Genomic DNA, 25,832 nt, shown 5'->3' with positions numbered 1-25,832 from the left:
ATAGCCGTGTAAACGCAAAACGTTGCTTTCACTTGAAACGTTGCCGTGGAAACGGGGCCTTGATCTAAAAATAAATAACAGTAAAACAAAGATCCCAAAAAAAAAATAGAACTAATTGAGGGACACATTGTGAAAAATCAAAACCGCGACGCACATTGATTTCACAATATACATTCAACAAACAAGTATGTAACCTGATTCATGTATGCGCACACACACACACACACACACACACACACACACACACACACACACACACACACACACACACACACACACACACACACACACACACACACACACACACACACACACACACACACACACACACACACGATGCATCGCGTCTTTAAAATCTCCCGCAGCTCATCTTCATCACTTCACCTGACACCTAAACACCTGTCCAGTGTCCTAAGACTACATTTCCCAGAATTCACAGCGTCACATTTGATTTTATATTATCTTTTATTTATTTTTAGCTCATTTGGATGAAAAAAAAAAACAACATCATTTGTTTGTTTACATTTCTGCTGCTTGGAACCACAAGAGGGGGGAACCCAAAACCTTCAAATTGCCCGAGTGCTCATGAGCAAATGAAAAAATTATATCAACACCGTCACTCAACTTTGGACTCAAAACACAACCGAAGAAAAAAAAGAGGTTTAAAAAAAAAAAACAAACACACAATCTCAAAGAAAAAAATGTTTTTTTTTGTTTTGGAGGAAAGAGAAAACGACACATCCTTCAGGGTATATTTACATAAAAGCTTTGTAAAATACTCTTTAGTTTTTTAGTTTAGTTTTTTTTTTGTTCTCATCCTATGTACAACACGTGACGACATCAGAGATCGGATTTTGAAACAGAAGCTCATAGAAATAAAAGATCTGAGGATGAAATAATAAAAAAAAAAAAAAAAAAAAACAACAACAAAATAACAGTAGATTATTGTTGGTCATTGCTTTTACACGGCAAAAGTTTCGTAGTGTTTTCGGGGTCTGTGTACACGACAACGGCGCTTGGAGTTTTTTTGGGAAACGGCGAGCAGCGTGGGTATTTATCGGAAATGCTCCGACTCCGTAGAAACGTAGGCTAAACACAACGTTTTTTTAAAATGCTTTTCCCCGTTTCCATGTAAATGTCAGAAAACGCAACTTTTCGGAAACAGTCCGACTACGTGGAAATGTCGGAAAACGCAACTTGAGAAAACTATTCCTATTTCGTGTCCTCAGAAACACAACTTTTCCAAAATGCTCTAACTCTGAAAATGAGGACAAATGCAACTTTTTGAAAATGCTCTGACTGCGTTTACATAGAATTTTTTTTGCGAACGCTTGTCGCGTCTCTGAAGAAACTGGTGAAAACGTAACTTTATGAAAGTGCTCCATTCTTGCATGAATGTCGGAAAATGCAACTTTTTGAAAATAGAACTTGTTTCAAACGGTCCGACTCCATTTCCGTGGAAACGAGGGAAAACACAATTTTACAAACAGGTTCCGACTCTGTCTCCATGGAAACGCCATGAAACCAAACTTTTTGAAAATGCTCTGACTGCGTTTACATATAATTTTTGGAAAATGTCATTTTTTTTGCGAACGCTTGTCGCATCTCAGAGGAAACTGGTGAAAACGTAACTTTATGAAAATGCAACTTTTTGCATACGCTCGACTCGGTCTCCGCTGAAATGGGGAAAAGCACCTTTCCAAAACTGCTCCATCTCTGTGGAACCGGGGGAAACGCAACTTTTTGAAAACGCACCGTTTCTGCGTAAATTTCAGCCTGACTGCCGTTGAACGTTTTTAAACATCACCGTGTAAAAGCAAAACTTTCCTGAAACGTTTTCACTTGCTAGCCCGCCCGCGGCGTACTGGACACCCCGCGGGCAGTTTTGAAATCTGACGAACAAAACGTACACACATCGTTAAGAGCGTCAGCAATAGGAAAAAGGCTTTACCGACGATGACATCAATACCGGATAGAGTACGACACATTCCTTTTTTTTTTCTCTTCTTTTTTTTTTTCTTTCGTTTTTCTTGAAACGCAACGCTACAGCGTTGGCCTCCCGTCAAAATAAAAGATGGAAACCGGATCCGTCGTTTTTCCTGCGGCGAGGCGTCCCCGGAGGGTCGGAGGCGGGAACACCAAGGCCTCGGCGAAGAAGAAAAAAAAATAACAAAAACGTAGAGACGAGACCGAGGACATTTTTTTTAAAAAGCATGAAAAACTCACAAAAAAAAAAAAAGAAGGTACAATCATCGATCAACAAGAACCGTCCACTGATGCTTAAATCATTCAAGGTGTCTGAAAAAGGTTGACCCTCTCTTCCTGTTTGCTCTCTAGTTGTATTTACACATGCCTTCCACCGGGGGCATCGTTATAAACATATGCTATTTTTACTCCACTATTTTCCAGTGTTGTAGTTTCTCTGGGTTTTGGTCTCGTGAATCCGAATGTTTTTTTATTTTGTTGTTTTTCTCGTTGCGGCGGCGGCGGCGGTCGACCGTCGCGGCGCGGCGCCGCGCGCTCCTCCCCTCGTTCACCTGCTTACGCCTTGCTGTCGTCGGGCTTTGTGTGGAGGCTGTTGTCGCTGTGCACTTTGATCTCAATGGTGTCCGGCTTCAGAGACTCTTTTCCATTTTCCTCCTTCAGCGGTAGTTTCCTGCGGGCGGAGACACAGAAGAAGAAGAAGGAGGAAGAGGAGGACCCCTCGTCAGAAGACTGTGGCGCTGTTCGGTAAGTCCCGCCCCCCCCCCCCAAATCAACCAATCGCGACCGCCGAGACTCGGACAAACTTTGTCAGCGCTGCAGAGAAGCGTGACGGCTTCCGTTTTCGTGATAACGGGGGAAACGCGCAACTTTTCGAAAATGCTCCATCTCAAAAAAAAAACCTCAACTTTCCGAAAAACGCTCTATCTATCCGGCGAAATATGAAAAAAAAACAACCAGACTTGTAAAAACGCGCCGACTCCATGTAAACAGCAATTTTTGAAAATGCACTGATTCTGTCTCCATGGAGACAGGTTAAACATGCAACTTTTTTTAAAGTTTCGCACTCCGTTGAAATGCAGATTTTTGAAAATGCACGGTCTCCATGGAAACATGGAAGACACTCTACTTTTTGAAACGCTCCGAATCCGTGGAAATGAGGAAACTTCTGGAAAATGTTCCCTTCAAGTGCTGGTAAAAACAACTTTTTGAAAACGCTCTAACTTTTTTTTTCGATGTTAATGTCAGAGAACACAATTTTACGCGAACGCTTGACTCCGTCTCAGCAGAAAAGTGGGAAAAAACTGTTTTTGAAAACGTTCTCACTTGAGTTTTTGTGTAAATGTAACATTTTTGCAAACGCTCCGTGTCATTTGAAACTAGGGAAGAGGGAAGTTTTTGAAAACTCTCGGACTCAGAGTAAATGTAATAAAAGTGCAGCTTGGTGAAAAACATCCCAATTCTCTTTCCATGGAAATGGGCTAAAGCAACTTTTTGAAAATGCACTTTCTTTCTGGAAACACGGACAAATGCTCCGATTCCATTTCCATGGAAACAAGGGCAAATGTAACTTTTCGAAAACACTGGGTCTAACAGATGTGTTGCTGTATCCTTTCTACTTTGACAGTCGCCATGGAAACATACTTGTCTGACTCAGCAACAGTAACTAAGGGGGAGTTTACCCATTAAATGGCACAAGATCAAGAGACTTTTTTTTTTTTTTTCTTCCTATAAATGACTGCAGGCATAATGGTTTTGTTCTTTCCTTTAAAGCCCGGCAGTAATCACCTTTTAGACCTTTTGGAGCGTCAACGAGTTGCTGCCGTTGGGATTAATAAAGCGGAATTTAATTGGAGGGAAAAAGGCAACTGGGAGATTCCGCGAAACGACCTCGACACGGCCGGACACCGGCTGAGAGAAAAGAAAATGTCTGGAATTCTTTGGCAGTGCGTTCCAGTTGCGTTTTGGGTGTTTGTTTAAACGACAACAGCGCTCAGAGTCCACTGAAAATGCAACTTTTTGAAAACGGCGTGACTCCGTCTCTGTGGAAATTCAAATTTAAAACCAAACTAGAATGCTCCGACTGCTTTCCTGTGTAAATGGTGGAAAATGCAACTTTTTGAAAATGCTCGGTCTCCGTGGAAATGGAAGAAAATGCTCACAGGGAAACAACTTTTCGAAAACGCTCTGACTCTGTGTCCGTGCAAAAGTAGGGTTTTTGAAAGGTTGCATTTAACCTTCGTTGCCACAGTGGGAAGATTTCCAAAAAGTTGCGTTTTCGTGAAGTTGCCTTTTTTGCCCATTTATAGAGAGCTGGAGATGGAGGCAGGACATTTTGGAAAAGTTGCATTTTCCCCACATTTACATGGAGATGGAGCGTTTTTTGTGAAGTTGCATTTTTTTCCACCCGTCTTTACAGAGATTGAGACGGAGTCTGGACATTTTCAAAAAGCTGCTTTTAACCCCGTTTGAACAAAGACGGGAGTTGGAGCGTTCTCAAAAAGTTGCGTTTTTCGGCAATTCCAATGGAGATGGAGTCGGAACATTTTCGGGAAGTTTTTAGTGTTTTCAAAAAAATTTGCGTTTTCCGCCCCGTTGCCATGGAGACAGCGTCAGAGCGTTCTCGAAAAATTGCGTTTCCAGTGACTCCGAGCACCATTGTCATTGTAAACAAACACCCCAAACATGTTAACGTAACCTGAATAAACAATTGAAATCGACACAAACTTTCGCGAGCGTGCTCGGGTTGTGTGTTTCCAATTGTCCGCCAGGCTCCCCCCCGGCAGGCTAGCGCGAGCATTTCCCGCCGTCGCACCGCTCCGCGTTCCCTCCTCCCGTCTCCTCTTAATCATTCCCGTCACGCGTCGCCTCGGAAACATAAACCATCCAACCAGTGACACTTCCCGACTCCCGACTCCTCTCCGAGCGATAAAACTCAATAATTAGCATTTTCAAGGCTTCGGCGTGCACTGGCGGAGAACAAGCGGGCGACAAGACGGATAAATGTGAGATCGGCTGCGTTGCGGCGACTCATCAACTCTTCCAGGAGACGAGGTGTTTGGGTGTAATATTTCAACTTTAGGAGGAGGCGCAGGTTTTACGTGACGAGGTTCCAGACGGGACATGAATATGCAGATTCGGGCGAGATGTGTTGAGCTGGCCCAAAAAAGTTTAGGGCGTCGGCGCTCAACTTTTTGAAAATGCAAGATTTGGGAGGTGCGCCGACCCTGTCTCCATGGAAACAGGAATTTAAAAGAAATATATATATATATATCACTGTTGCGCACAAACTTGTTTCCTGTCATGCCAATGCGTCATTTTCAAAACGTTGCCGCGCAAACGTGAAAGTTTTCAGAAATGAAGATGTTTTGCGCGGTCTGTTTGCATACACCGCTTAAACAAGATAGCTTTAGCGTGTCGTATCGCTGGTGTGTGAGCATCGAAACTTTTAGCATGTAGCATTTTAGCATCGCTGGTTTGAGAGCCCTGAAACCTTTTGGCATGTAGCATTTAGCATGCCGCGTGAGAAACAGAAGTATCATTAAAATAAATCATGCACTGTAATAAGAGTTAACTAACTGCACTTGCTGCAATCCGTCACCCTTAATGATCATAGTACTGTACAAACACGTGACGATGTCATTTCACAGATGATTGAACGACGCTGAAACAAGCGGCTTTGTACCATTGAGGCTGTGCGCGCTAATTACTAGCATGCTAATTAAAAAAACGAGAAAGAAACATAATGCGGGATAAATGCACACCGCACAACAGACAGACACTTGTTTTCCACGGAGGCGGTTTGTTGACACTACAGGGTATTACGAAGGCGGTTCATCAAAGCTCCGAGCCACTTTTAATATTGTTTCAAAAATGTTTTATTATATGACAAGAGCAGAGTGCCAGCTGGAGACGGAGTCACAACATTTTTAGAAAATTTCGCATTTTCTTCCATTTCCGCTAAGATGGAGTCGGACCATTTTCAAAAAGTTGTGTGTTTACATGGAGACGGAGTGTTTTCAAAAAGTTGCTTTTTGTCCAGTTTCTATGGAGACGAGGTTGTAGCATTTTGACTAAGTTGCCTTTTCCGCCGTTTCCAAAAAACAGTCGGATCATTTTGAAAAAGTAGTGTCCCCCCCCCCCTTTACACAGCGACAGAGTCGGAACATTTGAAAAACTTTGCATGTTTCCTCTTGGAGGTGGAACATTTTGAAAAATGTGTGAATTTTTTCAACATTTCCACCGAAATGGAGCGTATTTCTTAACTTTAGAGCCATTTTCAAAAAGTTGTGTCTTCAGTTTGACGTGGCTCCTTCAGATTGTCATCAAACGTCGCTTTTAGAATTCAAATCCACGTCAAACAGGAAGTGAACTGGAAGAAAAGCGCTCTGCTGACAGAAATCCCAACGGCGGCTCAAGGAATCCCATCATTCCTCAAACGTCTGACATTGCCGCGGCTGCATTTCCTCGCCGGATAACGGAGCCTTAACTCTAATCAAGCATTCTGTCGTCGGCACGTAGAAGACACCGAGGAGTCGGCGCTGCCGCTAATGCCTTGAACTCCACAGTAAGCGGCCCGGCTGCTCTCGCCGACGTCCGCTAAAAACCGACCTGTCGCTGTGCGTAAACAGCGCTAAAACCAGCTAGCGTTGCGGCGCCGCCACGGCGGCGATAGACGGAAACACGGGTCTATTTCCTGGATCCCGCAGCAGGCGCGACTGCATTTTGGTAGAAACAAAATAACGACTCCATCTATCTGAAAATGGTAAAATGCGACTTTTTGAAAAAGCTACGGCTCCATCTCTATGGAAACAGGAGAAAATGCAACTTTTTGAAAATCCCCCATCTCTGTGGAAACGGGGGAAAAATAAAACTTTGTGAAAACTTAACGACTCCGTCTGTGTGAAAATGGTAAAACGCGACTTTTTGAAAAAGCTACGTCTCCATCTCTGTGGAAACAGGGGAAAATGCAACTTTTTCAAAATGCTACAGCTCCGTGGAAATGGCGGGGAAAATACAACTTTAAGAAATCGCTCCACGGAAACAGGCCAATGACATTTTTGGAAATGTCATAAAACGCAACTTCTTGAAAATGCTACGACTCGATCTCCCTGGAAGCCGAGGAAAATGCAACTTTTCGAAAATGCTCCATCATCTTGGAAATTGGGCGGGGGGGGGGGGAGGGGTGCCACCGAGAAGCGGTGGCAGCAACACAGAGCTGTTAAAGCTCGTGTGCCACATTTTAAACGCGCTGTGAGCTTTGTGACTCAGCAAAAAGCTCCCCTCTTCCCGCCGTCCTCATACTCGCCGCATCGCAGGCGGTCGGCGGGTTTCCTTGCCAAAACGGCCCCGCGGAGGCCAATGAGTCAGGCTCCGTGGGTGCGACCTCGCCGGAGCCGCCGCGCTTAAATCTGAAAATCGATTGTGCCGCGGGCGTCTAAACGCCTGTCCACATGGAACCGCCGCGTCGCTTTTTTTCCCGGCGTCTGTTCACGCAGAGAGACGGAAGCACAAGGTGTGACTCACGGGACACAAAGACATGCATGGCGGACGTACGCGGGTGAATAATAACGGTCACTCGCGGAGCACGGCCGACCCTGACGCTCGGACCCGACGCGACGAGGAGCGGCGGGTACTCACAGGTAGGCGGCCTTGCCCTCCTCCATCTCCTTGCCCTTGCCGCTGGTGGCGGTCTTCTTGCTGCACAGCGTGCGCGTGATGCACATGAGGAGGCCGCAGTGGCGCAGGAAGAAGCAGCTGACGTCCACCAGCACCGCCAGCAGCAGCAGCGCCCCCAGGCCCAGGCCCACCACCGCCCCCAGGCCCAGGCCGCTGAACAGGGATTCTGCTAAGGCAGTGGAAGACACACCAAGAGACACAGAGAGACAGACACGGGACAAGGACAGAACACCGTTAGGAAGTTTGGCAAAAGAGAGAGAGAGAGAGCACTGTTCTGGGTTCGGACGCCCGTGGAGCCGAGGGGAGAAGTAAGCTTCTCACTCGTCACTCACACCCCCCCCCCCCCCCACCCCCCCACCACATGAGAACCGTCACGATTAAAACGGTACGACTTTATGGAAACGGGGGAAAACGCAACCTTCCAAAAACAGTCCGACTTCGTCTCCATGGAAACGGGTGGGAAATAGCACATTTTCGAAAACGCTCCGAGTCTGTCACCGTGGAAAACCACAACTTTTTGAAAAATGTACAGACACACTGTCCATTTCAAGTGAGTATCTTCCAAATAATCCCAATATTAGATTGCATTAAAAAAGTAGTGACTCGTTTCATGAAATTCATGGCGTATGTACGACACCCCGCGTATTTTAGGAAAAAGCAGATTTGGAAAGTTAGAAGAGATTAAAAGTAAAAGGTCAAAACCTGTGCGGGTGCTTTGAATAAAAAAACGCCTCTTGAAGCGGTACTTTTCGCCAAAATATAAGTGAAGCGCATTAAACTCCGGGTGAGGTTGGTTAATCCCACAAGTTTAAAGTGAAACAAGGACGGCGTCGCAGTAAACACTCCAATTAAAGCCCCGAGTCGGCACTCCAAGCCCGCAGTGCCGTTTCAAATCCGCCGTGCTGGAGTGCATTCTGGGGGGGGGGGGGTCGCGGCCCAGACGACTGCGCGACTTTTGTTCTCGGCTGGCGGCGAGTCAGAGCACAAAGACACACCGACGGGAGGAGGCTATGTAAAAAAAAACTGCTCCCGTTCGTTTTTTTTTTTCCTTTTATTGTGGAATCTCTGGGATTTGAAAGCGTCTCGATCAATATCCTCTCAACTGCCACGGGCTCCGGTTTTTTGTGTTTCACCTTTTTTTTTTTAGCAAAGTTTATCCGAGTCGATTTTGGCTGCCGAAGCCACAGAATAATGACACCTTTCCAGCTACCCCGAAGCATCCGCGTATTCCCGCGGTAAACAAACAAACAAAAAAAGAGGCACTCTTCCTATTTTTTAAGCCAAAATTTGTGATTTATTTATTAATTTTTTTTAGCTTTAGGCTAGTTTTTGGGTAACGTGTTAAAAGTGCCGTCATATAGAGTTTTTCCAACAACAACCCTGTATTGAAAAAGTATCGCTCCAAATCTTCCTCTCCGAAAACGAACACACGAAGAAGAGAAGAAGAAACACGGCTCATTCATTGGTCCCGGCCGAAAGCTGAAGTCCCGCCCCTTTAGCTCGGGGTGGCTAAAGGCTAATTAGCGCGTGGCTAATGAGTCGCCACAAACAACCGCGACATATATAGTCTTCACTGCTTTGCTCCAACTCCGACGCTGTGGAAACCGAGGAACACGCAACTTTTTGAAAACGCTCCCGACTCAATCTCTGTGGAAATGGGTAATAATGCAACTTTTTGAAAGCGCTCCAACTCCATCTCTGTGCAAACGTGGTACAATGCAACGTTTTTTGAATACTCTGTTATATACAGGGTAGAATGCAACTTTTGTAAAAAGCTTCAACTCAATCTCCGTGGAGATGGAGGAAAGCGCAACTTTTTAAAACTGTGGGAAACGCAACTTGTTGAAAATGCTTAAACTCCATCTCACGTTTACGGCGCCGGGGAAATGCAAAACAACCAATATCTCTGTGCAAAAAGATCTGTATTTTCTGCTCTTAAAGTCAACGTATATTTCAAAGTATCTGAGTATCCACAGTGATATAAAAGCACCTTTTCGGCGGGACAAGTTGAGCATCAGACAGCTGTTTTTTTTTTTTTTTGCAAAACATTCTTCTCCTCGCAATTCGCTCGCTAAGAATTCAAATCCAAGGTTTCCTTGCCGGTCGCCCGGGTGCTTTTTACGACTTGCGGAGACGCCGGCGTTCAACGCTTGAAAAAGCAACACAATTGTAGGTATGTGGCAGAAAAGCTCTTGGCTGTTTCCGCGATTCACTTTTATTTCATCGGCACCATCCTGCCAGTCAGAAACAAGATGCCGTCGGAGAGAACGCGACGACTGGTACGTCAGAATTACATGGACGGATGATGGACGGATGATCAAAATGTTTGTCGGACATGTGACACACAAAACAGATCAACATAACAGAGCAAGGCAATGAAATAAATAATGTCCAAGGAGGACGAAGCGTAAGCTTATTTACTCCGGCACCTTCTCCACCTCAACAATGAATCATTTTATACCCCAGTGGTTTTATATATATATATATATATATATATACACTTTTACATGAATGTACATGACATGTACATACTACTACTACTACTAATAATAATAATAATATAAAAATTTTTACAATAACATTTCAAAAGATAGATGGATGATGATGTATGATGGATGACAGATGGATGGATGGATGATAGCTGGATGAAGGCAAATGGATGGATGATGGATGATAGATGGATGAAGGAGAATGGATGACGGATGGATGTCGGTAGATGGATGGATGGAAGATAATTGGATGTTGGATGATGGAGGATGGATGGAAAATGGATGGATGGAAAGAGACAGAGGATGGTTGGATGGATGGATGAAGGAGAATGGCTGGAAGATGGATGAATGGATTGAAGATGGATGATGGATGAAGGAGAATGGCTGGTAGATGGATGATGATGGATGATGTTGGTAGATTGATGGATGATGGATGGATGATAGAGGACGAAGGATAGGAGGATGGATGGATGGGTGGATGGATGATTTTCCCCCCTTCATTCCACGGTTCTCGGTCCCTCCATCTTCCCGCTCCATTAACCCTTTCACCGACTGCTTCCCGTCACTTGTTGATGTATCGGCCCATTAGCCGCGTCACTCAGCGGCCAGCAGAGCCGATATCGCGCGCGGCAAGCCGAAGCCATTCATACACATCCTTGACAATGCAAACTCATTTGGGGCCCGAGCGCTGATCGACCAGCCGCCGGTCGAATCCGCGGCTCCGCTAATGACGGCCAACCGGGCCGCCATTGATCGCGGCGGGAGTGAATGCGATCACTTTGTCGAGGGGACGCGGGGGACTTTGCCGCCAAACGCTCGCTCGGGTGACGCGAGGAAAGAGTTGGTCTTGGGACGCACTCCAGAAACGTTGTAATTAAAGCGTCCTTCACGACACCACCCCCACCGCCCCCGCCGCCGCATTCTTCTGTCCACTTCCATAGAGCGATGGACCCTGATGCAGCTGGAGTGCACTCAGGAAAAAGGCAGAATTGCTCTTAACTTAGAAGAATGTGGCGTCCTCAACGATCAAACTTCAAAGACTTCAAAGAGATTCCGTCCACTTTCGCCTTAATTGTCGCCGTCCGGGGTTAGGGCTTATTTAAGGCGGGATTGGGGGGCGTCTTCACTTTGATCTTAGAAGTTGGAAATCTGCGTTCGAGCGCAAAGCGGTACAACCTTGAGCGTTCGGGCAAATCGAATCACGCACGAGGGCCTCGCGATGACGGATTGTTAAGAGCACGAGTTTTGTTCCCCGACTGTATCTGAGATGGGTATTCCTGCAGCACCGGCGCACGGAGGAAGCCCATATTAAATTCATGTAGGTTTGCATTATTTAATCACCGATAGCTCACCTTGTCCTTCAAGCGCGGCAATATTCCAGCTGCACATTGGAAGCTGATAGAAACGGGAAAGAAGCCAAATGATCTCGCGCAAACTAATGATCTTAAATCTTAACGGTTGAAGATCAGGATACTATATACATGTAGTATATACATAAGATGGTACTGAGAGACAATTATGGTCCTCAAACCCAAATGTTGTCTTGAGGGAACGCAGACTGTTGGGAATAGTGTGATAGGTATGGACCCCAGTTGACCAGTGTGTAACTAGAACCCCACAACTACCCAAACCCTACTCTGGAAAACTTTGCATTTTCCCCCATTTCCATGGAGACAGAGTTGTAGCATTTTTTAAAAAGTTGCACTTTCCCCGTTTCCTCTGAGATGGAGGTGGAACATTTTGAAAAATGTGTGTATTTTGTTTCCCCCATTTCCACCTAGGGTAGGGTCTGACACGTCTACCATAAGGGTTAGGGGAGTAGGGCGGCGATAGTAGAGTTAAGGTGGTAGGGTTAGGGGAGTAGAGTTAAGGTAGTAGGGTTAGGAGAGTAGGGTTGCGATAGGAGGGTTAGGGGAGTAAAGTTAAGATAGTAGGGTTGGGGGAGTTAGGGTTGCGATAGTAGGGTTAGGAGAGTAGGGTCACGGTAATAGGGTCATGGTGGTAAGGTTATGGTCATCGTGTTCACGTTGCAAGGTCAGGGTAGGGTTGTAGGGTCACCACGGTCGTAGAGTTTGGGTTGCCGGTGCAGGGGCGTTTTTGCAGCAACCCTACCGATAAAGGTGCAATCAGGTGACTTTCCAACGTGCAAAGACCAAATCTCACCGAGACCTCGTCACAGCCTCCGAATGAAACCAGACAAATCTGGTTTTAAAAAAACTTCCCCCCCCGACAACATCCGCGCTAAATTTGACCTCCCATTTTAAATTGACTCGCTCAGTTTCTGGGAACGCTCGGATGACGTCAAAGGAATCCCAGCGACGGGTGATAGATTGTGTTTCTACACGTCTGCCGGATTAAAGCGGTGTTTACGGACAAATCTCCGCGGACCCCCCCCCCCCCCGGTTGTCGAGTCTCGGCTTTGATCTGTAAGCGTTTGGAGCTCCGTCTCCTCCGCGGCAGACGCCTTTCTGATCAGCCAACGCTCGCCGCGCACACGAAGCGATCCGTTTCCATTTGGACAAAAAAAAAACGAGTCTTGAAGAGCGCGTCGGCACTTTGGAGACCGTTAATTTGAACGAGGCTCTTTTTTAATCGCACATTTTCTCTCCGGAGCGCCAAACTCGTGAAGAGCGTGAACGCGGCGGCGCACTTCCCGACAGGCTCGTTAACGCGGCGGCAATCGGGAGGAACTATCTTAATTCTTCGAGCCCGAGCGAAGCCTCGACTCCGAATGACGGGAAACAAAACGGAGAATTAAAGAGTTTGAAAAGAAACGCGGAGAACGCTAAGGAACATTTTCTATTGACCTTCCTCCGGTCGTATCAGGACCGGGGGGGGGGTTAATAGAAAAAGAATAGCTCACGATTACAGCTTCAAATTAAATTAAGTCGAAATGAGAAGTGAAATCCATTATTATGAAGGAGGCTGGTCGTTGCCATGGAGACCCGGCTAATTCGAGGTTGTTGTACTCTAATTAGATGACTCAGCGATCCGCACAATGTTTGCCGGAGATAAAAGCGCCGTCAATGAGTTCTCGTCTTTTTTTTGGGGGATTAAATACAAACACGAGCAGCGGTACTTTACCGTGAGACAAACGGACGCGACGTAAATTCCCGCCGCGATCGAAGACCCGAGACAATGGCGAGAGTTTAGGGGTCTGGGAACAAGTTTAGACCAAGACCAGAGCGTTCCAAGATTCCAAGACCAGAACCAGAGCGTAACAAGACTTTAAGGGGCCCATACCACGTCAAAACCAAGACTAGAGCAACCCAAGACCGAGACTTTAAGGAGCGAATACTGAGTCTAGACCAAGACCAGAGCATCCCAAGACTGAATCGACCAAGACTTCAAGGATCCAAAGACTAAGACTAGACCAAGATCATAGCATTCCAAGATTCCAAGATCAGAACCAGAGCGTAACAAGGCTTCAAGGGGCCCATACCACGTCAAGACTAAGACTAGAGCATCCAAGACCAAATCGACCAAGACTTTAAGGGGGCCATTCCACACCAAGCCTAAGACCAGAGCAACCCAATACCAAGACTTTAAGGAGCCAAGACCGAGTCTAGACCAAGACTAGAGCAACCCAAGACTGAATCGACCAAAACTTTAAGGGGCCCCTACCATGTCAAGACTTTAAGGAGCCAAGACCAGACCAAGATAATCCCGAGACTTTAAAGGGCAGAGACCGATTTGAGACCAAAACCAAGACCAAGACTTCAAGGTACCGAGTCAAAACTAAGACCAGAGCATTCCAAGACCAAGACTAGAGCATCGTAAGACAATAAAAAGACCAAAACTTTGGAACGGTCGTCTTGAGACCGGTCTGTATGGATATAATGTCTCTGGGCGTCATTGTAGTCGTATCACGTCCCCCACAAACTCATAGAATTGAGTCCATCAGGCTTTAATTTGAAAATAACTTAACGCCGTCGCTCGTTTCCTCTGGCAGGAACGCTGCACCTCCAAAACTCGTTAAACTTCCTTTCCTGCACTCAAACTTCTTCCCAAACTCCGCACCTCAGCCAGGGAGTCACACGCCGACGCGTCAATAAAGTCTGCGGCGTCTTCTCAACTACAAGGAAGACAAAATGTTGTAATTGGGGTGAGACGGCGAGGCGGCGGCGATAAGGACGCTCCGGTTTTGAAAAGGGGAAAAGCGGCAAATTGAAAAGGGAACTAAGGGGCGGCGCAGCGATCAATGGGCGTTTTTCTTTAACGGATCCTCCGAGCAGAATGGAAAGAGGGGGTGGAGAGGGTGGGGGTGGAGAGGGTGGAGAGGGTGGGGGTGGTTCAATACACTGCAAATGCATAATACATAAAGAGAGAATTGAAGAGAGAAATTGCTTGGCGGGAGATAGAAGGAACCTATATGGCCTGAACATATTTTATTTTGTCGGGAGGGAAAATAAAAGAAGTGGCTGCCGGCTTGTTTATACGAGACGCTTCCCATCTAATATCGCTGATCGAGTTAGCTTGCGCCAGACGTCGCCGATGCCCCGACGCGGCAGATTTTCCCTCTGATTGGAAATCTTCAAAATTAGCACACAAAGAGAAAGAGAAATGCAGCATGTTCGCTTCTGTAACTGGATTTATTCCCACGTTTCCCTTCCCCCGGTCGCTTTTTCTGGGGCCGCCGCCGCGCCGCAGCCGCCACCGCCGCGCGCTAACAAGACAAGACAGCCAATCGAAGAGTACCCAGCGTTTCTCTGTTTGAAAAGCGGCTCCACTTTCTTTCTTTTTAAAAAAACCGTGCTCGTAAATGAGAAAGACAAAAAAAAAAAAAACGCCGTCTTACGTCTCTTCTCGTTACCTCGTGAGAGTTTTGTACGGTAAAAAGGACGAGTGGCGGGATTTCTTGAACCCTTCAAGCTCAAACGGTCAATCGCTCTGAGGCGCCAATCTTTTTGGCGATGGCCACTTTCAACTTCACACACTTTGTCGTTAAAGGACCTCAAGAGATAAAAATGTGTGGCGGTTCAAATCCGATGAATACGGACGATTCTGGAGGCGCTGGTCCAGCCGCTTCGTTTTCAAAATGCGAATGTACCCGGAAGTCCTTCTATTTATTATTATTTTGGCCGCTGCTTTCCGCGTCGTCCACAACGTTCCGAATACCAGGTTTGGTGAAACTGTTTTCCTAAGAAGGTCACGCCAATGGAAGGATCAACTTTTATGAGAACGTGTAGCGGTTGGAGGTTTTATTTGGAGATTTTTCATCAGTACAAGTTGAGAAAAACTGGTTTGGTGCACTTTTAAGCAAATATTCACTGATACGTTACGCGCCCATTTATGTGAGAATGTTGTGAAAACTTTCGTAGCGTAACGACAATGGTTCCAAAACTTTCTGAAAATGGCCCCCCAAGGTAGAACTTTTCAAAAATGCTCAGTTATTGTTGTGAAAATGACGGCGTGACACGCAACTATTTGAAAATGAGTCCGCCTCTGCGCGCGTGGGTCAACATGCTAACTACGTTGTTTTCAGTATTTCTGCAGTTTCTGTGTAACCGTGAGATTATTTAGTTGTGTTTTTGTTTTTTTTTCGGTAGCCGTTTCCAGAAAATGTTATGTTCCCCTATGTCAGAGCATTTTCGAAAAAAATTGCTTTTTAACTGTTTCCACAGAAAGGGAACGTTTTCAAAAATGTACCCACCCTACATTCCCTGCCTTTTCTCATGGAGACAAAATCGAAGCATTTCCAAAAAGTAAAATTTTCCCCAATTTCCATGAGGACAAAATCGGAACGTTTTCAAAAAGTAGCTTTTTGTCCATTTTTCCATGGAGACAGAGTCAAAGCATTTTCAACAAGTTGTGTTTTCCTCTGTTTTCACGGAGATGGAATCAATGTTTTCAAAATGTAGTTATTTTTTCTATGTGTCCATGGAATCGGACAGTTTTCAAAAAGGCGCGTTTCCCCCATTTTCAGAGACGGAAACCTAGCTTTTTCAAAAAGTTGTGTTTCTGCCGTATCGACAAAAAAGAAGTCGACGAGGAGGGAACTGGTGTGTTTTCAAAAAGTTGCAATTTGTCCCGTTTACATGGTGACAGGACTTTTATTAATTAACTCTTAGGTAGTCATTTTTTTTAAAAAAGTTGCACTTGAAAACGATGTGTAAAGTTTACCCGTTAATGCATCGATGAATATTTGCCTAAAAGCGACACAACTTATACTGACAAAACAAATCCTAAATGAAACTTCTAATCACCACACGCTCTCATAAAAGTTGATCCTGCCATTGGCGTTACGCCAGTTTTGGAAAAAACGGTGGGCGGAGTTTGGACGTTCTGGCCGTGGCGTTCTCTTACCTGTGATGTCGGGTTTCTGCGGCATGAAGAACTGGTAGAAGGTGGGCTCCGACAGGCCCTTGACGTTGCGCGCGGTGATCTCCACCTCGTACCTGGTGTTCCACTGCAGCGGCTGCAGCATGGCGAAGTCGTTGGCGCCGGGGACGAGCTTGGTCATCCACTGCTCCTCCTTGTCCTGCGGGGACAGACGAGACGAGAGGACAGGGGGCAGGTCAGGGGTCGCTTTGGTCTAGAAATTAGATTGAAATAAAGTTTTTAAAGTTTTTTTTTTTTTTTTTATCTGCACATGAAAAAAAGCTCTGATGTCCTAAAATAAGAGTAAACAAACAAACAAACAAACAAACAAAACAAAAAAGGGAAAAAAAGCTTGATAATAAAAATAAAAGATGGAAACAAAAGGACAAACATGGTCAAAATGTCAAAAAATTGTTCAGAAATACAATAAAAACGACCCAAAAATGACCCCCCCCCCCCCAGAAAACAGCTGAAGTTGCTAATACCCGCAAAACTTTTTGAAAATGCTCCCGAGTCCGAGATCAGTGGGAAAGTCGCAACTTTTCTGAAATGTGGGGAAACTTTTTGAAAAGGCTCCATCTCTGTAGAAACGGAGGGGAAATCGCAACTTTTTGGAAACGTTTCAACGCTGTCTCCAGGAAAACGCAACTTTTTGAAAATACTCGAACTTGGTCTCCCTGGGAAAGGGGTGAAATGCAATCTTTTCAAACGCTTTGACGCCATCTCCATGGAAACGGGAAAACGCAACTTTTTGAAAACGCTCAATCTCTGTAGAAAAGGGGGGGAAATCGCAACTTTTTGGAAACGTTTCAACGCTGTCTCCAGAGAAACGGGGAAAACGCAACTTTTTGAAAATGCCTCGATCCCATCGTGCAAACAGAGGGATAAAGGAACTTTTTGAAAATGCTCGAACTTGGTCTCCCTGGGAAAGGGGTGAAATGCAATCTTTTGAAACGCTTTGACGCCATCTCCATGGAAACCGAAAAACGCAACTTTTTTTAAAATGCTCTGACTCAATTGATGTGTAAACAAAGAAAAAAAGAATTTTTCGAAAATGCTTGGGCTCAGTAACAGTGTAGCAGTTTATCCTTTATGTTTTTGGCTCTCAGACGTAGAAGCACAAGTTAGGAAAAATAGAATAAAAGTGGTAATCCCATGTCTTTCGTCACTTCTCGCTGAAGTTCCCGTATAAATTTTCCGCGGTCTTTTCTTCCCTCCTTCCCGTTTTTCTTGCATCACTCTTGCGGCTCGCCGCTTCCTCGGCCTCTGTCCCGAGACGAGACGCAGACGAAGGGTTGTGAAGAGACGAGACGCTCACTAGTCGTCCCCCAGGAGTTGGCGGAACAAAGTCGAGAGGGACGTGAGATCGTCTCGCGATTCTTTCAGTCGGAACGGTCCGACGGGATTCGGGCGAGACGCGGGACACTTTTACATTTTAATCTCGCGTCGTATGGAGACCGAGACCCTGTGTTCATTGAAAATGCAACTTTAAAAAAAATGGCTACCCAAGGTAGAAGTTTTTGAAAACGCTCCGCGGTAATTGAGGGACAACGTGACTTCTCGAAAAATGCTCCTAATGCTTCTTCGCAAAAAAAAGACATTTCGGACATGCTCCGACTCTGTCAACATAGAAACGGGTGAAAACGCAACTTTTTGAAAACGCTTTGACTCCATTGTTGCATAAACAAGGGAAAATGGAACTGTTTAAAAACACTCACTCCATGGAAACAGGAGAAAAACACAACTTTTCTGTAACACTTCGACCACGTCTCCATGGAAAAGGGGGAAAACGCAACTTTTTGAAAACACTAACTCCGCCTCTGTAGAATTGGAATGAATCACTACTTTTTGGAAATGCTCTAAGTGCGTCCCGGTAAAGACGGGAAAAACACAAAACGCTCTGACTTCATCTTCTAACAACAGCGGGAAAAACAACTTTTTGAAAACGCTTCGACTCCATTGTTGCGTAAACAAGGAAAATTAGAATTTTTTAAAAATGCGCCGACTCCGGCACCATGGAAAAGGGTGGAAAAGACAACTTTTTAAAAATGCTTAAACTCTGCCGTCATGTAAACAGGGGAAAATGGAACTTTTTGAAAATGCAATTTTTTTGAAAACTCTTGACTCCGCTTTCGTAAATGACAAAACGCATCTTTTCGGAAATACTTTCACTATCGCCACGAAAACTGGGGAAAACTTTTTTATTTAAAAGCATTCAGACTCCGCCTCCAAGTTAACAGAGGATAACACAACTTTTCAGAAATGCTGCTCGTCTGACGCACAATCTTTTCTGAAATCATGCGTTTCAAACGTCTTGTAAACGAAGCAAAATGTGCCATTTATAATCACTTTTCAAGATAAAGGTAGAACACGCAAACTCCACTGTGCCAATTGGAGAAAAAAATAATTATCTTAATGAGTTGTAATGATTGTGTTTGTAAAGAAAACATCAGTGCCGCTTTGTTTTCCTTTCGCCACCCAGAGGTCAATAAGTTTAATTACCTGGAGTAGAAATCAAAAGTACTCAGTTATATTCATTACCGCCACCGCGAAAGGTCACGTCCTGTAGGATTATTCGCTAACTGGAGCTAATCGGAGCGCCGATAATTGTCAATTTCGTCGTCGGGAATTTACTCAAATAATTAAACAGAAATGAAAGAAAGCAAAGATGAAACAATTTGAAATCATTGATTTTTCAAAACTGACTCACTACTTCGATATGTCGTCGGAGGCTCGGCGGCGGTTTTTGGCTTTATACGACGCAAAAGATGGCAATTTTTACGAACAAAAATCGGAATTAGAGATTTTCAACTCTCCGTCGCTAACGTGTCCAAGATGGAATTTTTGTCCGTAACAACTTACCGATATTATGTACAAGTATCGGTGGATATCGGATCGGTGGCCGATGCTAGCGTTGTCCGATTGATCGGGTATCGGTACGTCCAGTTAATCTCCGCGCTGATGTTTTTGAACGTCGCCTCGAATAGCGAATAGCTTGAAACGCTCGGTATCGGGTCGCCAAAAACGTACGTATATGAACGGAACAATGTAGAGCGATTGGACCAGCAGATGGCGGTATCGCAACGTTATGGGTGCAAATTGCCGATAAACCCACGCAGACGTTAAAAATCCCCCGTCCGCTCGCCAGAATGACTCACGGTCTTGTACTTGACGATGTACTCCACGATGGGCATCCCTCCGTCGTCCTGCTTGACCAGGCCCAGCCGGTAGGCCTTGCCCATCCCCCTCTGGCCGTGCACCGCCGGCGGACTGGGCTCCCCTGGAGGATTTAAGGCGGAATTTCAAGTCACAAGGCCGGGGAACTCCCGGCGGAGTAACGGGCGTGTTACTCACGGATGGGTAAAGTCTGGAAGCTCTCCGTGTGGCTGAACTCCCCCTGGCCCTTCCCGTTGACGGCCGACACCCGGACCTCGTACGTGGTGTTCGGCTCCAGACCCGTCAGGACCACCGTGGCTGGGAAGAGACAGAATGTCGCTCAAGAGACTTGGTGGGACAAGAAACAATAACTAAAACATGAAACTTTTGAAAGCAATTTTGACATGGAAATGGGGGGAAAACGCAACTTTTTGAAAGTGCTTTGACTCCTCTATAGAAATGGGGTCAAGAAATGCAACTTTTTGAAAGCGCTTTGACTCAGTCTCCTAGGAAATGTGGTTAAAAAATGGAGTTGGAGTTCAAGCACTTTCAAAAAGTTGCTTTTCTTTAATCCATTTCCATGGAGACAGAGTCAAAGCGCTTTCTCCTAGGAAATGTGGTTAAAAAAATACAACTTTTTGAAAGCGCTTTGACTCTGTCTCCATGGAAATGGATTAAAGAAATGCAACTTTTTGATTGTGCTTTGACTCCATCTCTACAGAAATGTGGTCAAGAAATGCAACTTTTTGAAAGCGCTTTGACTTCGTCTCCTAGGAAATGTGGTTAACAAATGCAACTTTTTGAAAGCGCTTTGACTCCATCTCCTAGGAAACGGGTGGAAAAAAATGCAACTTCTTGAAAGTGTTCTGTCCACATGGAAATAGGGTCAAGAAATGCAACTTTTTGAAAGCGCTTTGACGCCGTCTCCTAGGAAATGTGGTTAAAGAATGCAACTTTGTGAAAGCACTTAGACTCCGTCTTCATGGAACGGGGGGGGGATGCTACTTTTTGAAAACGTTACAACTTTCTCTCCATGTCAACGGGGAAAATGCAACTTTTTGAAAGCAGTTCGACTCCGTCTCCACGTAAGCAACTTTTTGAAAACGCTCCCAAACGGATCCAACCAGGTGTTGAACCGGTCAACTCAATCTGCCCAATCCTCCAACCCCAACGGCTCCTGCAGTTTTACTTTGTTTTGTCCTCGCTGTACCTTGAAACGACTGCGTAGTATCTGGTACTTTAGAAATAAAACCGAATTGATTGTCTGATTTAGTAACAACAAAAAAAAAAGAAAAGAGGAATTTCCAGATGAAACGACTGTCAGGGATCATAAAGAGTCTTAACGCTGACAATGGGCCTCGTGCTCCACTGCTACTGTAAACGACTCCGATTATTGAATGAAATAAACAGGAAATCTCATTATCAGGCCGCATTACGGATTCCTATTTAAATCCCACCGTCGCCCCCATTCCCATTTGCATCACGGAAAAGCCCGGCAGAGAGTCGGCGAGCGTAGTAATGAGCTTGAGTGAAAGTTGTGTGGGTTTTCTCTTTTTTTCTCCTCAGTCAAATTAAATACTCCGACGGTAATAGGTGCTTTTGCAGTTCTTTTAGTCCTGGAAACTGGAAACAAATCCGGCAATTTGCGGCGGCGCTATAAGCAGACATTTCAATTTGGGCGGAGGCATCGGAGTGAAACGCGTCCAGGCGTCTCATTATGGTGGAGTGTGTGTGTGTGTGTGTGTGTGTGTGTGTGTGTGTGTGTGTGTGTGTGTGTTCTGTGGAGAGGATCTGAAGTGCTAGCAGTGATTACGCGATGCCACTCGACGGCCTGTAGTTTTAATAATCCAGCGCTAATTTGGAATAAACAGTCAAATTTTGGGGGAAATTGATCACGTTGAGCTGCTCGGTATTCGCGCCGCGTCGTTACCGAAGTTGACTCTGAAGTGAGGGATATCGGCGAAAAGCCCGTCGGGTTTTTGGTGGGACCTGCTTGTCGCCGCGGCGATTCGTCACCCGGCGAGCGTTTTCCCGTCGACGGGCGGTCACGAAGTTGCCTCGGTTTTAAAAGGTACAACAAAGTTTTTATGTCTTAAAACAATCGCCGGGTCAATGTTTGATTCATTTATGTCAAATTCCTGTTAAAAGTGCAGTGCGTACGTAAAGTTTTTCGGAGCGTTTTTCAAAAAGTCCCGTCTCGGGCGAGTCCGAGCACCGCTGTGGTGTGAACTTTGGTTGACGGGGGAACACGCAACCTTTTTGAAAGTGCTTCATTTTTCATCTCTGTGGAAAAACAAAAAAACTTATTGAAGATGCTTTGACTTGGGCGAAAGAGCAACTTTTTGAAAGCGCTTTGACTTCCTGGAATTTGGGGAAAATGGAACTTTTTGAAAATGCTTTAACTCCGCCTCTGTGGAAACGGGGGAGGGGGATGAAACTTTTTGAAAGCGCTTCGACTCTGCCTGCATTAACACGGGGGAAAGATGAAACTTTTTGAAAGCACTTCGCCTCCATTAACACCGTGGGGCAGGGAACACAACTTTTTGAAAGCGCTTCGACTCCATCTCCATGGAAACCAGGTAAAACACAACTTTCTGAAATTGCTGCGACATCGTCTCCATGAAAAAGCGGTCAAAATGCACATTTTTGAAAACGCAACTTTTCCCAACGGCTGCCCTCCTGCGCATGCGCAGAATGTCTGCAGTAACTGTTTCTTCTGGGCATGCTCAGTAGACGGAATAAATAAAAACAACGTTCCCTCCAGAGTGTCATGACTCCACATTCTCCTGAGACTTTTATTTTGACAGTCACCTTAACAACAATCCAACTTGGTTTGTCTGTCCGTAGGAATGTCCTTATACTCCCGTTAATGTGTTGTTCTGTGTGTGTGTGTGTGTGTGGGTGTGTGTGTGTGTGTCTGTGGTGTCATTATAAAAACAAACGGCAGCGTCCAGTGTTGGACAGACTTACTCTGGACGCTGTGGGACCTGACGTCCCTCCAGTCCTGCGAGCCCACCTCCTTGTACTGGACCAGGTAGTAGCTGATGGGGACGCCTCCGTGCGAATCCGGCTTCATGAAGGTGACCGTCGCCAGACGCTGCGAGACGGCCGACAGACGGACGGAGTACGGATTCGACGGTACGTCTGCAAACACAGTCGTCATGGCAGCGGAACACACACCCGATAACACACACTTGACTTTACAAAACGACGGGAAAAACAACCGGGGGGGGGGGGGGTCCTCCATTTACCGATCCATTTGGTCAAAATCTGCTTGTAATTTGACACCAGCCTCAAGTCAGTATTGCATGTCCCACGGCCCAGTTTAAACCCAATGGAGCGGTTTGTCCTGGCGTTTTATTTATTTATTTATTTACTTTCTAATTACTCGTCTTCTCAAACTTTGTCTTCTCTGCACCGACGTGTTTCCTGCCGAGTTTAAAGTGTCGGAACAAGTTTAAAAAAAAAAAAAAAAAAGCTGACCTAATATGTCGTCTTGCAGAAAAACAATGCTTTTTCTTTCTTTTTTTGTCTTTCCTCTCCTCCCCAGCCGGGGCAATTCAATCTGCACTAAAGATAATTGGACTGCACCATTGTGTATTATCCCGCGCTACCGTAAATTAGGGGGTACTTCAGTAAATAGCGGGGGGTGGGGTGGGGGGGGTAATGGTAAATCAGCCGGCACTATTTGAGATTAGGCGAGGTTGAATAGGGGATGGGACCTGCCGTGGAATTTATCTTCCCGAGAATTGCAAATGAGGCCGTTACCATTAGTCGGGAGGTACGAGGGCGACCGAGTCGCTGACGCTGCACATTTTCTTTGGAACTCGGGGGGGAAAAATGAAGTCGCCGATCCGGTTGAGATCTGCCGACTCACCAGCCTGGGCCAGGATGAACTCCTGGTATCGGACGCCGATGTTGTTCCTGGCCGTGCAGTTGTAGCGGCCGAAGTCTCGGTCCGACATCGGGGTCACCTAGACGGGGGGGGGGGGGGGGAGGAAAGGGTTAAAGTCGCTGGCGAGGAGATACGGGCATTTGCATATTTTGTCACATGGTCCCGTTTGTCCAAAAATGTTATATTCAAAGTTTATTGCCTCAAATCCAACTTTTCCTTGCTCTTCCGCCATTTGAATAATGGATCATAGGAGCTACATTCAGAATCTGCTGTGTCTGTGTGAGCTGGACTGGCTCCGCCCACACAGGTCCCAAGATTTCGGAACGATATGGAGATGTGCTTCAGACGACAACTCTTTAGTTGTGTTTTGTGGGTCCGTTTACGAATCGCTGAAAGTGCAACTTTTTGAAAACGGATCCCAAGGTGGAAACGCTCCATCTCCATGAAAATGGTAAAACGCAGCTTCACTAAAACACTGCCACTGCACATGCTCAGTAGACGGACAATAAGAACAATGTTTCCTCTGTGACTCCCAGTCCACATTCTCCTGGGACTTACTACTTTTATTTTGACAGTCACCGGTAATAACAATCCAACTCGGTCGTCATTCGGCAGCAGCTTCACGGTTGTTTCTCGTGACGCCCGACCAGCACCCACCTCCAACACCGACTTGCCGTCCGCGCTGTGCACCCGCGTGTTGGCGGCCCCCTCGGCCGAGATGGTGAAGCGCTCCCTCCTCCACAGCATGGTGGCGGGCGGGTTGGACATCACGTCACAGCTGATGTTCACGGGATTCCCCTCCCACGAGTAGTAAATGGTGTGGTTGGTCAGGAACTTGGGGATATCTGTCCCAAAGCACAGCGATAACAACTCTTATAACGGTACGCAGTTTGGTGGGCATCCACTGACTACAGTGGTGTATGGTACCGAAAGTACCCAACTGTTTGTAACCCCTCCGTTAAGATACTTGATACTGCCGTTTGCTGATTGGTAGTGACGATCGTCTTCACAAGCCCTCAATATTAAAAATGTTTTTATCGGGCGTATAAACCCTCCTGATGGTCTTCGTGTAGTAGCGTTGTGTACACTGGACGGTACTGTCCGGAATGAGAACGCTTATCAAGCGGCGTCACAGGGAATGGAGGCTCAAGGCGTTGCTTGGACGCTACTCGGTATCTGCAAGTATCCAAAGGTTAGTATTCGTATAAGTACTCGGTATTGGCAATTAGCGAAAGGTTAGTACTGGTGTTGGTAAAGGTTAGGACTCTTACCGGTACTCGGTATTGCTGATTAGCTGAAGGTTTGTACTCTTATTCATACTTGGAATTGGCAAGAAGCTTAAGGTTAGTATTTGTATCGGCACGGACAAGTAGTTAAAGGTTAGTACTCATATTGATACTCGGTATTGACAATTAGCTGACGGTTGGGACTTGGTATCGGCAAGTCGCTAAAGATTAGTACTCTTATTTGTGCTTGGTATCGGCAAGAAGCTTAAGGTTAGTACTTGTATCGGCACTCGGTACGGGCAAGTAGCGAAAGGTTAGTATTCATATTGGTGCTCGGTATTGACAATTAGCTGAAGGTTAGTACTGGTATCGGGACTTGGTATCGGCAAGCAGCTAATGGTCAGTACTTGCATCGGCACTCGGTACAGGCAAGTAGCTAAAGGTTAGTACTCTTATTCGTACTTGTATCGGCACTCGGTATCTGCAAGTGGCTACAAGTTAGTACTCGTATCGGTACTCAGCGGAGCGGTACAAAAAAACAAACCTCACCAATACTTGATCCACAATAAACATTTCATTAACGCTTCCTTAAACTCCCTTTACAATTCTCAACAGAAAAAGAAAACGTACGTTTAATCGAAGCCGCGTATTACGATCGTCTTCCCCCCCGAGAAATAAAAGACGCCAACAGAAGCTCGTTTTCCGCGGCAAATCCAAAAAAGGGGCAGTAATGGCAGGATCGCGGCGGCAGAGCTGGAGTGCGGATCTCCCCGGGCCCGGCTCAGTCGGAGAGGCACTCCGCTCGTTTAATGCTCGCTCGCAGGATTCCATTAAAGAGATTGATGCGGCGGTTCCCTGTCACGGCCCAGAACGCTGTTATCCCCCGCAGCCGGCAGCGACTTAGTAAATGAGTTCATTAGTTCGGTGGCGACGGCTCGCTCGGGCCTCGCCACGCCGCGTCTCTCCACTCCAGTCGACTCCGAGGTGTGAAAACAAAACGACGCTCACAGCTGTTGATGTGTCCCCCCCCCCCCCCCCCCTCACACAAACATGCCATCAGACTTTTCTCTTCCCTACTTTCCA

The 25,832-nt window shown here is 45.9% G+C and overlaps 1 protein-coding gene across 2 annotated transcripts in view; it reads right to left on the bottom strand.

Annotated features, from left to right (window-relative positions):
• Positions 1–1,569: 1,569 nt before the first annotated feature.
• ncam2 (neural cell adhesion molecule 2) overlaps positions 1,570–25,832 on the bottom strand; it is a 248,551-nt gene continuing 224,288 nt past the window's right edge. The window contains exons 10-17 of one of the 2 annotated variants that reach the window (XM_080493306.1): positions 24,181–24,368; positions 23,506–23,602; positions 22,599–22,772; positions 19,827–19,946; positions 19,631–19,752; positions 16,458–16,632; positions 7,624–7,831; positions 1,570–2,656 (exon numbers count right to left, since the gene is read on the bottom strand). In XM_080493306.1, the coding sequence (XP_080349432.1) occupies positions 2,542–2,656; positions 7,624–7,831; positions 16,458–16,632; positions 19,631–19,752; positions 19,827–19,946; positions 22,599–22,772; positions 23,506–23,602; positions 24,181–24,368 (1,199 nt within the window). In that variant the 3' untranslated portion in view covers positions 1,570–2,541. The remainder of the gene's footprint in view (positions 2,657–7,623; positions 7,832–16,457; positions 16,633–19,630; positions 19,753–19,826; positions 19,947–22,598; positions 22,773–23,505; positions 23,603–24,180; positions 24,369–25,832) is intronic. The other variant, XM_080493307.1, reaches the window with a different exon arrangement.

Source organism: Lipophrys pholis (genome assembly GCF_963383615.2).
Source record: "Lipophrys pholis genome assembly, chromosome: 23".
Classification (NCBI taxonomy): Eukaryota; Metazoa; Chordata; class Actinopteri; order Blenniiformes; family Blenniidae; genus Lipophrys; species Lipophrys pholis.
This window is presented reverse-complemented; position numbering and strand designations above follow the sequence as displayed.